This window comes from Trachurus japonicus, unplaced genomic scaffold (assembly GCF_045865225.1).
Source record: "Trachurus japonicus isolate A0001 unplaced genomic scaffold, Traja_1.0 AP030830.1".
Taxonomy (NCBI): domain Eukaryota; kingdom Metazoa; phylum Chordata; class Actinopteri; order Carangiformes; family Carangidae; genus Trachurus; species Trachurus japonicus.
The window spans coordinates 18,120-33,256 of NW_028220963.1; the positions used below are offsets into that span (position 1 = coordinate 18,120).

Genomic DNA, 15,137 nt, shown 5'->3' on the forward strand with positions numbered 1-15,137 from the left:
GAATACTACTGAGTGAATAAAGTGTTCCAGGGTATCTTACTGAGCAGAGGGTGAGACGTCACTGATTTGGGGTTTTCTACAGTAACTGCAGGCATATTTCATTCAGTATAATTTATTTAAACACCACATTCTTTTGTCCAGAAATAAAGATCCTCAAAAGATATTTCTGTCCTGTGCTGGTACAGTTTGGCCAGTTGCTGCCAAAAGGCATCGTTTTTGCCTTTGAGTTGCACCTGTATGCTCAAACACACATAGAATAAATGTTGATTTAGTGGAACACTCGGGATTCTTTTTTTTAAATTATTTTTTATGATCAATACGACACGTATTGTCTCGATTAACTATCAGAGCTCTTTTGCAGCTGCAACAGAATCTTTATCTTTTTTCTTTTTTGTAGGCCAATTCTTATATTCTGTGTCAGCATCATAAACATGTCTAACTGCACCGGTGAGAAGCCTTGTTACCATGGTGAATCATGTTATCTTTGTTCCATTGATGATGGCTTTTCATCTCCTCTTGCACGAGCTTAACTCAGGCCTTGTCCACATGAGCCCGGGTATTTTTGAAACCGTGAACATATATGTTCCCGGTTGTATGTCCTGTCCACACGCAACCGCGCTTTTGGAACCCTGAAACCGTGTTTTTTTGAAACCGGAGTCCAGGGTGGGGTTTTCGGCCGGGGTTGGTTTCACCGGGTGCATGTGGACACTGCAACCGCGATTGTTTTTCTCGTTTACGTCATAGCTGCACACGTGCTGATGTAAACACTGCCAGCCCACAGAGGTTGTTTGCAGCGTTTTGCAGGATTTGACGTGAGCTCGCAAAAATGGAGGTGACAAAGTGGATTTTTATTATTTCACTTTTTTTTTTTTTTTTTTTTTACATCATCTAAATGCTATTTGTATAGTTTTTCGATGAGAAAAATATAACGAAACGGTCGTCAGGGCGATCCTCTTGTCAGCTCCAAACTCACCCTCAATCACAGACCACAGCTGGTTTTCCACACAGCATCATTTACAGTAACTGACGCTACAGATCAGCGGGGCCGCTGCCGGTGTGTTTTTAAAATTACAGAACTATTTCAGTAGCGCCGCAGTTTCTTATTCCCCACCTTGTTTGATTGATAGTTTTTCGGGATGATTTTCATGAATGAACAGGCAATAGCCTATGTCACTGTCAGACCGGGTACGACGGGAGGGGGGGTCGCACTGCTGTCATGCAGTGATAAAAAGAGCCTAGATGCGGAGATGAACGGAACGAGCCAAAAGCCGAAAATGTATTCGTGACGTCCGCGGTCGATATAAAGTGGATATGTTTCATTCATCCATGTTTTGACAGACAACACAATGGCCAGTGGTAATGAGTTGCGCCGCACCGACAGTCATGTGGCTCAGCAGCCAGGTGATGCACACAGCACAAGAGTCAAGACACAACGCAGCGACATGTGCAGGCTGCTGCAGCAGTGCACGTCAAAGGGACACCGCCGAAAATAAAATAAATAGGCTACACGTAGTTTTGAAATTGTTTTTGCGCATGTTTTCATCCATAAAATGACCAAAAATGAACACTATAAGCAGATTTCTTGATAATGAATTATTTGAACAGCATTTAGATTTGGTTTGGTTTGGGAGCGTACCTATGTTCCCCCCATTTTTTTTAAAAAAAAGGACCTATGTTCCCCGTTTTTCCCAAAAAAGGTCCTATGTTCCCCACTGTTGCCGGGGAACATAGGACCTTTTTTCTAAGAAAGGGTCCTATGTTCCCCGCTGTTGCCGGTTGATGAACAAACCGGGGAACATAGGACCTTTTTGTGTGAATGTGTGTATTAATTCCTCTGTTCAGCATCTCTGTTAAGATGATTAACACAAATCTCCGCAGAGCGCGAGCCTGGCAGAGAGGTGCGCGCTCTGGCGCATCTGGCACAATCGGTTAACGGCACCGAAAGGAAACTGGCTCCGCTCCGCCGAGCCCGGTTCAGGTGTGCACCGGCCCCGCTCTCGCTCACGCGGGGGCCGTTAACCGATTGTGCCAGATGTGCCAGAGCGCGCACCTCTGTGCCAGGCTCATGCTCTGTGGAGATTTGTGTTTATTCATCTTAACAGAGATGCTGAACAGAGGGATTAATGCACACATTCACACAGGCTACGCACACACGAGCTACCCACAGACACACAGCTGAGGGGCCGGAGAAATGCGCATCTGGTGGCGTGCTCAACCTGGTCAGTGCGTGCTCGTGCACCGGAGCGCCCATGCTGGAGTGTGTACAGACAGCACAATTATGTGGGCGCCACAGTCTAGTCAAACCGTGTAGAGGGTCCGCCTCCTGTTCTGGCATTTTTCATGTTTTAAGACTAATAAACACAAAGTCTCAGCATCCGAAGGAAGCGATGCGTGAACAGGAAGCTGGTTGCAACTTTGGAAAACATCATCCAGAGGGAAAAAGGCTTACAAACATGGACCAAAACAGCTCCATAATACGCACAAAAATTCAAAAGAAACAAAAATTAACTAAAAAATTAATTAAACAGCATAAAGTGGTCAAAATTGTGTTTTTACGCATGCCTCTGTGCGTCTGGCAGGCTTGTGCCACGTGTGTGCCGGACGCACACTATTTATCTATTTAAAACACACCATACTTGCAAACTGAACCACTGTAGGGGAGTCTGGGGGCATATGTATTATTATTATTATTACATTGTTGCTGTACGGAGTCAAATACGACGAAGAGACAGTCGCTCGAAACGTTGTCTTTTGAATAAAAAATATTTTTCTACTCTACGAGAGAGAGAGAGTCCCCGGTTTGTTCATCGACCAGCAACAGTTTAAAAAAAAATAAGGTCCTATGTTCCCAGCTTTCCCCCAAGAAGACCCGGGGAACATAGGACCTTTTTTTTTTAAAAGGGTCCTATGTTCTTCGGTCACATACAAAGCGGGGAACATAGGACCCTTTGGGTGAACAGCGGGGAACAGGGCGCATGACGTCTGTCCGACTACCCATTTCTCCGACCATACATTTCTTTATTTTTGTGTCCATTAGTCCGACCTCCCACTTCTCCGACTTAAGTAGCCCTAACCCTTAACCTTACCCTAAACCTAACCTTAACACTGTAGAATGGGTAGTCGGAGAAATGAGCCGTCGGACTTTTGGGCAGTCGGACTGATGTATGCTCCCCCGGGGAACATAGGACCCTTTTAAAAGAAAAAAGGTCCTATGTTCCCCGGTTCCATACAAAGCGGGGAACATAGGACCCGGGGAACATAGGGATGATCCCAGCGGTTTCCACTGTATTTTGATTGGTTAAAACAGCCTTCCACACGTGCATTGCGTCACTTGGTAGCGGATTCCACGGTTGCGTGTGTACGGAGTATTTTTTATTACACCACTCATGTGGACGCGGAGCAAAACTCCAGTTTCAAAAATACCCGGGCTCGTGTGGACAAGGCCTCAGGGTCAAATGAACACAGAGTTGATTGAACCAACTGTTATCACCTGAAACCAAAAACTCTAAGTTTGAGAGTTCAGGGTTAGTCAACCCAGAGTTCAGGTTTTAACTTAGAGTTTGTTAACTCTGCTTTCTGAATTGGACCCCGATCTAAGCTCTTGCTCTCATTAGTTGAAATAGTTAAAGTGGGTGTCAAAATGATGTGGTCGCTATCCGTGGTGCCGAACTGCTTTGAATTTATGTTGTTTTATTATTAGGGGCCATGTAGCCTGATGTTTTTGTTGTTCTCTTGCTTTGTTATACTTCATGACTGTTTGATGGACTTCAAAATGACATAGTTGCTCTCCGTAGTGCTGAAGCTTGTGTATGTTGTAAAATTATGTTATGATGAGCCTTATTATTTGGGTTTAAAGTAGGGCCCGACCGATTTATCGGCGAGCCGATTAAATCGGCCGATTATAGCCCGTTTGAAACTAATCGGTAATCGGCCAAAACTCGGCGATTGTCGCCGATATTTTCAGGAATAAAATGCAGGGAATAAAACTTGGTTTTACTTTGAAAAGATTCCCCCGCACCGGCGCCGACCTCATGACAAACTCCATCCACTACCACCTCAGTCACAGCACACAGCAGAGTGACTGATCTGTCTCAAAACCAGTGTTGCCACTGGCTTTCTGTTTCCCTTTTTTTTTTTTTTTTTTACCGCGGTCGGGTTGTGAATTAATTAATTAATGCTCGTCTCCGGCCGTGTTGGGTCCGAGATTCAACAAGCCGGTCGGGGTCGGGTTTTACCGTTATACGGCAGGCAGTATGCTCATTTATCAGCAATAAACACAGTAGATGAGGGTGAGTGACTGAGCTGAGGCTGTGTGACGGGTGGGGGGGTCCGCGGCGTGGAGCGGTGCGGGACTCTGACTGCAGCGGGGACTATCATGTCTCTGCTCCGTGACACTGTGAGACTGACCGCCGGTGAGCGCTGTGACACGGTGCCGGGCACGGCAGCAACCGCTGATCGCTTTTGATTGAAAAGAGAGAGAGAGAGAGAGAGACGCCGTGCCGTGTAAAAAAAAACAACAACAAAAAAGTATCACGTGTCATGACTTCCTGTATTTGGCCCTTCAAAATAAAAGCCCATATTGATTTTGACTTCATTTTGACAAGACAGGGCTTCAAATGTTTGTTTTTTTTCATGCAACCAATCGACCAATGAAATTTTAGTCGGCTAATGATTTTTTGGTCAACCTGGCAGCCCTAATTTATATATTATATAATATGTATAGATATATTATTATAGTAATACAATTTTAAAACTTAATAATAAAAAAAATAATAATCGGCCGATTAATCGGTTATCGGGTTTTTTTCCCCCTAATAATCGTAATCGGCATCGGCCCCAAAAAATCCATATCGGTCGGGCCCTAGTTTAAAGGGCCCGGTCATGTGCCCCGACCCCGGCCCGGCTATGATTTGTTCCACTAGTGGTGAGTCGGATGTTGGACAAATATTCTCTTCCATCTCAGAGCTAAAAGTTGTGTGTTGCTGTTATTCCATGATGTTGCATCACACATTATCTGATGTAAGTCTCACTAATCCCCAAAAGATCAGATCAAGCTAATAAAAACTGCAACAAAAGATCTCTTGATTGAACCTGGTGAGTATTATCAACTATGAGAAGGGACACAAAAAAGGGAAGACAAAAGATTAAAGGCAGGTTCACTTAAACTAGGTAGAACCTCTGATTTTAGTCTGACCGTATATGTTAATATAATGCAGTTAACACTTTGACCTCTATATGCTATTGATGGAAAACTACACCTACAACAGCTTCACACTCCAGCTTGAGGGCTTAAATGTGTCGAAGGGATCTCTCTACCCTGTGTTTCTTTTTCTCTTTTTCTCTTACCTGTTTATAATTGTTGCAAATATCGGCATCGCTGCTCTTGTTTTAATAGACAAAAACCTTCACCAGCCCATGTATCTGCTTTTTTGGAACCTGTCATTCAATGATGTGCTTGGAAACTCTATCATGGTGCCCCGTTTACTTGTAGACATGCTGCGTCCTCCCTCTGAACGTCTTATAAGTTACTATGAGTGTGTGGTTCAAGCTTTCACCATACACATGTATGGCACCTCTGCTCACACTGTGCTCATGATTATGGCCTTTGACAGATATGTAGCCATCTGTAATCCTCTGCGTTATGCCACCATAATGACCAACAGGATGTTACTGAAGCTGACGGTTTCTGCCTGGGGAGTGGCCTTTGTTCTGGTCGGGATTCTGCTGGGTCTGACCATAAGACTGACCCGATGCAGAACTCTGATCAGAAGCCCTTACTGTGACAATGCTGCACTCTTTAAACTGGCCTGTGAGAGTGCATTTATCAATAATATATATGGCCTCACTTTCACTGTAGTTCTGTTCACAGGGTCTATAGGCAGCATGGTCATCACCTACACCAAGATTACAGTAGTCTGTCTGACCAGTAAGAACAAGTCTCTGAACAGTAAAGCTTTGAAGACCTGCAGCACTCATCTGGTTATATATCTGATAATGTTGCTCAGTGGAATGCTGATCATTACTCTCCATCGTTTTCCACAGTACACAGACAGCAGAATATTTGCTGCTATTTTGTATCATATCATCCCTGGCAGCTTCAATCCCATAATTTATGGCATGCAGTCTAAGGAGATATGGAAATTTTTGTCCAACTTGTATCAGTCCAAGAAAGTTTAGTCTTAATAAATGGCTATAAATGGCTATATGAATAGTATCACCTCTTTATTCCATATTCTTGGGATTGTTACTTGTTCTTAGGATCATTATTGTTTTTTATGTAAACCATTTAGATATTATTTTTAATGCTGAAGTTTCCTATGTGAGAGTTGTTTAATTTTGTAGGTCATTTTTGTAGCTTTGCAAAGTATCAATATTGATATTTAATAATTTAGTATATAAAATGTACTGGTTGATTTAACACTTCTTAAAGATCCCTTAGGTGTCAATAGAACAGTGATAAAGACATGGACTGAGGATTGATTAATTATTTTCTGGTGGACTAACTATATTTATTTATTTATCTATTTTTTGTAATTACTTTATTTGCATCATTCTAATATACAACATATGAGACACCATTTTACATCCTAGATTTATTTCTATGTTCTCTGTTTCCAATGTCCTCCAAAGCAGACAAGGTCAAATGTATCATAGACATGCATTAAAAAATCTAATCATCAAGGACAACATTAGTAGCTTTACTCATTATGAAGTAAACACTGGCTGATAAATGTAAAGGCTATAGAATAATGACACCACCCGTGCTTGGATTGGTTCCCATCAGCCTCAAGTTTGTGGAAGAATTAAGGCTCGTTTCAATAGCACTGTTCCCAGCACATGAAAATATGAGCTGTGTTATCTGAGGGATCAAGGAAGAAGATGAAGCGTTGAGACAAGATTTTCAGTTAATCTAAAAGAGATAATCACTTGATGGAGAAAGCTCTCGGATATGAGGAGGTTCAAAATCAATATTTGCAGAATTTCAACTAGATAATTTGTATTTGCCAGACACAGTGGTTCGAGTTCTGTCCAAGAGTTCAAGTTCTGTTTCATTAAACCAGAGACTGAGGGTGCAACGGATCAAAAAAAGTCACAGTTCAGATCGTTTCTTGGATCAGAGCCACAGATCGGATCAGCAAAAAAAAAAAAAAAAAAAAGACAAGACAAGACAAATAAACACAAGTTTGTCTTTCATTTATTAACACTTGTTATATTAAAATATATAAAATCAACTTAAAGTGCACAAAGGCATAATATCTTCTTTTTAACATAATTAATGAAAAACAACTTAAAGTGCAACATAAGAAGGCATAGCTCCTTCCTTTAAACATGGACCAATGGCCATTAATGAAAAACAACTTAAAGTGCAATGAGGCACATCATCTTCCTTGAAACATGGAGAGTGAAATAAATTAAAGCCGCATGTCCACATCATCAAAGAAGAATAAAAGAAAGAAAGCAAAGCATACCTGAGTTTATAATTTCAAAATATTTTTTAAAAAGACAAGGATGTCTACATTGTCTGGGGAGAGTGTGGACCTCTTTGCAGTCACTGTGTCCCCTGCTGTTGAGAACACTCTCTCGGAAGGAACTGAAGACCCTGGCACAGTGAGATATCTTCTTGCCATCTAGGCAATGTGAGGGTATTTACCAGTGGCGTAGGCAGAATTTTAATTTTGGGTGGGCCAGTACAAAATCGGATGGGCCATCTTTTCTCAGGACAGTGCATTTCATCTAGCGCACACATCATTGTCAACCATTTTATTGCACAAGTTTTTTCTTCCTTTTTTTTGTAACTAGCTCTTGACCACAATACACAAACACAATATTTGATACATATAGATGAAATTATCTTTCCTGCCACTATGATGATAAACTGTATTTAACCGTACCTATGTAAACAATAAAACTCAATCACACAGCAGCTCCATGTTGTCCCTGTGTGATGTCCAGGGACAGGTCAGGACAGTCTGAGGTTGAGGTTGAGGTTGAGGTTGAAGTCCTATAGAAACGAAATGCACCTTTGACTATGAAAGGTCTGTAGCTACGTCTTGACCACATGTCAGCTGATCGGCTGTAGTAGAGGAAACTCCGCTCCACCGCGAGGAGCGCTTTTTTTTTTTTTTTTTTTTTAATTAAGCGCCGGTTAACCAGCGCAGATCCGCTGTATTTATCAAAGCGTCACCGTGCTGAAGCAGCGGGTCTGTTTGAGCTGCGTTCATGAAGTTAGAGGCTACTTTCAAACTCTTCTGTCAGGCAGTGATCAGTTATCAGTGTCTGCAGCTTTTTGACTCATTACTCACTGGTCTCGGTGTTTTAGCGACCGTGCTACATGGCTGAGTCCAGTATTATACAACAGGTAACATTGTCTCTTTTCACCTCCTCTCTCCCTTGCTGGCTGCACCAATGTTTTAAACAGAGATCCGCTACCGGCTTTGTTTGTTTGTATTTCACAGAACAACTCCCATTGAAAACGGTCGATTAACTGCAGTTAACTCTTTCACTGCCAAAGACGAGTTATCTCGTCTTAGCGAATCCAAGCGTAGTCTGCCAAAGACGAGATAACTCGTCTTAGCGTTTTTTTAATGGCAACGCCATGCTGAATGTCTTGCCCTACTCCTCTGTGAAGATCAGACTTGTATCATCAAAATAAAGTGCAGAAAAACACATTTGGATTGAGAGATGTAAAAAATATAGCGTATCCCCCCCCCCCCCTCACGGAGCGGTGCGGGTGTCTGACTGCAGCGGCGCCGCTCCGTGACACTCTGGCCGCCGGTGAGAGCTTAGGGGGCGGCGGGGCTCATGGCGGCTCGGCAGCTCGTCGAAGCTCTGTGCAGCTCCGTGATACAAAGCACAAACGTTAGTAACAACAACCCCGTCGATCGCTCGTCGTTAGTCGTCAAGAGCGTTTGGAAAGTCGCCAGATTTTGCGAGAAATCACTCGGATAGCAGCTTGAAAACCCCGCGATCTACAGTAGTGTGGATGAGGAACGGACGGCACCGGCGAACGTGACGAGAGGTAAACGTGGTGGGAGTGTCTGTACTCTGTTGTGAGCGCACATGTCTGTGGCTGTGAGTTCAGGGGGCGTCAGCCAGAGCTGTCGGCTGTGTGTGTGTAGATGTGTGTGAGACAGAGAGAGTGAGTGAGACCGCTGCCTGCTGACCAGAGGAAGCTGGATCTGATCTAAAGCGCCGTGTTTCGGCTACAAAAACCTGTCGAACTGATCCGCGCGCGCGCGCGCGCGCACACACACACACACACAGACACACATACTTACTTATGTCCACTTTGGGGGCGCACATTTCAACACCCTCCCTTAGAGGACACCACTTTCTGAATGGTTTAGAGAGATGCTGGCAAGTGGAATATATTACTGGGAGTCTCCAGATTATGAAAATCACTTGAGATTTTAGTTTTAAACATCTTTTGTCCAAAAATATTTTTTACCTTGAGATTGGGGACAAATAATTTTAATGTCCCATTTGGGGTCTTCAGCTATACACAAATACACAGACTGATAAATGTCACTTTTGGGTGCCTCACTTTCCTTTTGGGGACAAGACTCATTAAATGTCATTATCTGCATGCACATTCAGCTATGTTCAGTAAGGAGAGCATGTCGTGATGAAATATGAAATTCAATCTTTGATCGGGTAATACTGTACTTGTAACAGGTACCGGGGCGGCCGATGCCCATTGGCCAGTTGTATATCGTCTGAGAACTGAGCAAAAAGGAAAGAGTTAGCAGGACACAGCCGCTTCTGTTGAGTTCTCATAAAGACTGAAAACTCAGGCGGAAAACCCGGAAATGCCTGCCCCCTGGGATGATCACCTGGCATTATACTGCCACCTACTGGTCAAACTGGAGAAGCTCTCAAAGGTAAGTTTTGTAAAAATAAATAATAAAACAAAATAAATCCTCCACAAATGTGGGCACACATCAGTGGGCATCAAACGCTCCCTGACAAAATAAATCCTGACATTACATAAAACATTTCTCTGGAAATATATAACCATTTACAATTCTCACAGGTAAACATTTTCATAATTCTTGAACTCAAAATCTCTACTCAACAGCAAAACATGGTAGGTGAGGTGTATGTTGCTGGTGTGTGATAACTGTATGACATGTATGGCATCTGGGCACACCAGATAGGGTGTGAGTCTGACATGAACATCTGTGGCAGTTGTGGCATGAGAGTGTGTGGAGATTAAGCATGATAAAGTACATTTACACCAGAAGGGTGTGGCACTGTGTTTGCAGCTAATGAGTTAACATGAGCATGTGACTGCACTGATGGTTCACCTAGTGACTCATATGTGATGAACTGTCGTGGCTTCCTTTCACGTGTAGATCTTCAAACATGCGTGGGTGGGTGTTCTACAAGAGGGGTCAGAGGGTGAGTTTCTGTGCCAGAATCTGTACTGTGGTGGGTCTCAGCCTATCTCTCAGATTCAGTGCTGATAGACATGTCTCCATCAAAGCCTTGTCTCTCTCCAACTTCCTCTTCCTCAGATGTCAAGACAGAGTTTGGTAACCACTCAGGTGCAGTGTGAATTTCCTCCTCTGCAGGTTCTGGAGGAGTAGATGTTTTACATCTCTGCTGCAAGGTAGGTTGCTCCTGAGGAGTAGGTGGTCTCTTCTCTTCATGCCGGGTACAATTGTATGCATGTACAACATTTGGGAGATGGTCCTTCCACCGCAATTTCTCACTCTCGGTCCTCAGCATCTGGAGTATGGTGCGGTTCAACCGCTCCGCTGGATTGCTTTGAGGATGGTATGGTGTTGCTCTCGAGTGACCTTCTCCAGATAGCTGTTGCAGTGTTTGAAACAGTATGTTCTTAAACTCACGGCCTTGGTCGTGATGCAGTCTTGATGGATAACCAAATATGAAATCACTGAAAATGCGTTCAGCAGCTGTCTTCCCGCTCTTTTTCTTTGTGGGGTACGCCTGAGCAAATCTAGTGAAATGATCAATTACTACTAGAATATATTCGTGGCCTCCACAACTGGTTTCCAAATGCAAATAGTCAATACACACAAGTTCTAAAGGAAAACTAGATGTGATGCTACCCATCGGGGCACGAACATGTGTTGCAGGTTTCTTGGACTTGATACAGGGACATTTTCGTGTGACATAGTCGTCAATTCTTTGGTCATAAAGGGCCAATAGAATCTTTCTCTTGCCAGATGGAACACTCTTTCAGTGCCAACGTGGCCCATCTCATTGTGTAGTTGTTTCAGAGCTAATGTTCTGTACTTAGCAGGAAGGACTAACTGATTTTGCTCTTTTGTTCTTCTGTATAGAAGTCCCTTTTCCATGTGTAACTTGCTCCACTCATGGAGTAGTTTTTGAGCAGCCCCACTTAATGTTTTCCGTACTTCATCTGTTAATTTGGTGTGTGACTCCTTTAACTGGATGATCTGACTTATGGCTTGATCCTCCCTTTGTGCAAGTGTCTGCGTCCACATTAGACTTTCCCAGTCTGTATTTGATGTCAAACTGAAAATCTGAGAGTTCACCCACCCACCGATGACCCACTGGATTCAACTTCGCTGTGCTCATGACATAAGTCAGCGGGTTGTTGTCTGTGTAGACAGTGAAGTGTGGAGCATAGTACAAGTAGTCGCGTAACTTCTCACACACAGCCATTTCAATGTAAGAAACTCTAGTTTTCCACTGTGCAGATGGTAATTGCGTTCAGCTGGTGTGAGTGTTCTTGAACCATATCCTACAATTCTCAGTTTCCCACTCTGACGTTGATATAGGACAGCTCCGAGGCCTTGGTTTGATGCGTCTGTGTGTAGTGTGAAAGGCAGTTTGAAGTCTGGGTAGGCTGAAACAGGTGGATTTGTCAGGATAGCTACTAGTTGTTTAAGGGCTTCCTGATGTTCGACAGTTCAACTCACAGGTTCTCGGGAGGACAACTGAGGATTTTTGACATTTCTGCCTTGTGTTGGATTCTGGGCGTGACCTGGTTTGATTTGGAGCAGCCTGTAGATTGGTTTTGCTATCCGGGAGAAATCCTGGATGTACTGTATGAGCGGTAATAGCCCAGGAAGCCTGTCAGTTTCCTCACTTCTCCAACTGTCTGTGGTCTCTTTGTTGTTAACACTTTTACAGCTTCAAGGTCTCATGGGTCTATCTTTACCCCCTCAGCTGATACAAGACGACCAACGTACCTGACTTCTTGTTTAAACAGCTCCCACTTCTCAGGTCTCAGTTTCACTCCGTGATGCTGAAGTGCCTGGAGAACTTTGCGGAGGGCCTCAACATGCTCATCGAATGTTTCTGCATAACAGAGCACATCATCTAGATATGGAATACAGCATTCATCTCTGAGGGGGCCCAACATTTCCTCCATACTCCGCTGGAAGGCTGCAGGAGCGTTTGAGAGCCCAAACGGGATCCGGACCCACTCATAGAGCCCCCAGGGAGTGATGAAGGCAGTGAACGGGCGAGAATCCTCAGAGATTAATCCCTGATGATATGCTTTGCCTTGATCCAGGATACTAAACCAAGCATTACCACCAAGAGTGTCTGTCAGGTCCTGTATCCTGGGCAGCGGATGGCGATCAGGAACGGTTTTCTTGTTCAGGAGGCGATAGTCGATGCACAATCTCAGGCTGCCATCCTTTTTTCTTACGCAGACGACTAGGGCAGCGTATGGAGATTTAGATTTGACTATCCAGCCTTTCATCAGCAACTCTTGTATGTATTCCTTGACCTCTTTAAAGAGCGGTTTAGGGACCGAGGATTAGCTTCTCTGCACAGGGATATCATCATTGAGGGTGATAGACATTTGCAGACATGGTATACATCCTATATCCCCACTGTCATGGGCAAAGGCCCCAGCTTCCTCACAAAGCATCTTGTTAACCACTGTTCTTTTTTCCTCATCCAGGTGACTGAGATCAATAGGTGGTTGCCATGGTGTTGGGCTGGCGTTAACAGATGCTGAAGTGGCACTATTGACGGTCACTGTGGGCTCTGAAATGTCAGGTGAGTTTGTTGGGATTACCTTTTCAACACTGTGGATACTGCCTAGGACTGTTTTTCTAGGAAGCATGATTGTGTGTTTGGTGTTGTCTCCAACTGGTACAGCTACATAGGGTCTACGTGTGTTTTGCACTGGCAACAAACCTTCACCAACATCTAATTCTTCCAAGTGTGCACTCTCACCAGGTTCAAACAGGAAGACCAGATCTGTCATGTTGGGCGGGACGGGACACTTGATCCAGACCACTTGGCCAGCTGGGATGGTGGTGTCTTGCCTCTGGCTGCGCAGGCGTGCACACTGCATGGCGGGTCTGTTGGTCTGGATGAAAGTTACAAGGAGCTCTGCTTGTTCCTCTGCGATCAACATGGCATTACAGAGCAGTATGGTGAGTGTTGGAACCAGTCGCTCTGGCTGCTCCTGTATCATCTCCCCCAGCACATTAAAGTCCAACAGTGGTCTCTCCAGAGTTGATCTGCTGACAAGAAAAGGCACCGTGATAGACAAATCAGGATTTTCATTCCCCACCAAGTTAACAGTAAGTGCAACCCAGCCATCAAATGGGATAATGTCACCATTCACTGCGTGCACCTTGAACCCCTCTTCTTCATCAATGATTTCACTAAGTGGTTTTACAGTGGTATCAGGTAGGTATTTTTTTTTCCAGTCTCTGTCAATCATGCTTACTTGGGCTCCCGTATCCAACAGGGCAGTGACAGCTAAACCGTTGAGGTTACAATGGGTGAGGGCTTTTTTTCCCAATTAGCTTGGCTAAACGTTCACCTTTGCTTTGGGATGGGACAGGAGAAGGTGAGTCAGGTGTCTGTTTTGGTTGTCTTCGTCTTGTGTCCTCTGTCATGTTGGTCACGACAGTCACGTTGGTCACGTCAGTCACATTTTGTCTGCTAGACTCATCTACAGGGTCTGTACCATGTCAGGACAATGAAGGTCCGGTCACTGTCTGTCCCCTGGCAGGGACTGGCTCCAGTTTGCCTGCCGTGTTGGTTTCCTCAGACAGCCAACTGCTCTGTTTCCCCACCACACTGAAAACAGTGAGTACAGTTAGCAAGGTTTTTCTCAACACACTCATTACAACCATACAGTTTTTCTTTTTTACTGTCTGCTTTGCCTCTCCGTAGAACGTTGGTTTGTTCCGACTGTTGTGTCTGTACTGACTGTTGCAACAGTTCAACAAGGTTTGTGAGTTTTTCTGCTTTTTCTGTTAATTGTTGAATTGTGTCTGTTTTCCACGTACTCTCCAAGTTTTCTTCCTTGACACTGGGGGACTGAGCGGCTTTTACTTCAGCCTGAGCGCTGTGTACATTTGTGGGTCTTGAGCGGGCAGCTGGGCCTAAACGCCGCTTACGTTCACTTTCATCATTCATTATCCTTTTCATTTGTTTCAGGATCACCTCATCAGTCACACTGGTGTCAACAAGCACTGATTTGAGCTCTCTGCGGATGTCATCATGTTTGTGGCCCAGACCTTGATACACAGTATGAAGAAAACATCTTGAACTGTATTTACACTGTATTTGACATCTGCATCAGCGTGTTTTGAGGCCAATATGATCTTTTGTTTCAGACCCATGACTCTATATAAAGATTGTTGAGATGTCTCATTGTCTTTTTGTTTTGTGCACATGAGTTCTTGAAAAAGTTCCATGTAACTCTGCTCACCCAGATGAGAATGGAGAAAGCCTTTCAGTTCCTCAACACTCAGATCATCCTTGTTCATTAACATGTCCTTGAAATTTCCATGCTTGATAACTCTGAGGACAGCTCTCACAATCTCTGCGTTGCTGAACTGCTCCTTTAATCCTTCATCAATTTGGCGACAGATGTTATTGTAGCTGATGTCTGACCCCTCATCCCCAATCTGACCCCCCTGAATCTTAAACTCTCTGCAATGGAGGTAAGAAAACTATTTTAAGGGTATCATCTGATCATGTGGTGCGGGTTTCTGATAGGTGTCAGCTGCATACCTATTCTGCATCATGGACTGAGTTTTTGCACTAGACTGAGGTGTGGGTTGGAATGTGGATGTTTCTATTGTTTCAGTGTTAACTTCACTCCCACTAACACTGAAATAATAGAAAGGGTGGAATCATACAAATACCTCGGTACAATAATGGAC

The 15,137-nt window shown here is 44.0% G+C and overlaps 1 protein-coding gene across 1 annotated transcript; it reads left to right on the forward strand.

Annotated features, from left to right (window-relative positions):
* Positions 1-5,240: 5,240 nt before the first annotated feature.
* LOC146959963 (olfactory receptor 8G17-like) lies at positions 5,241-6,177 on the forward strand. Its single transcript, XM_085772749.1, has one exon. It carries the CDS (start codon positions 5,245-5,247, stop codon positions 6,175-6,177), a length of 933 nt encoding a protein of 310 aa, XP_085628875.1. The 5' UTR covers positions 5,241-5,244.
* Positions 6,178-15,137: the final 8,960 nt, after the last annotated feature.

What these genes read in the sequence shown, in the direction of transcription:
- LOC146959963 (XM_085772749.1), top strand. Translation starts at nt 5,245, where the DNA reads ATGGAAAACTACACCTACAACAGCTTCACACTCCAGCTTGAGGGCTTA.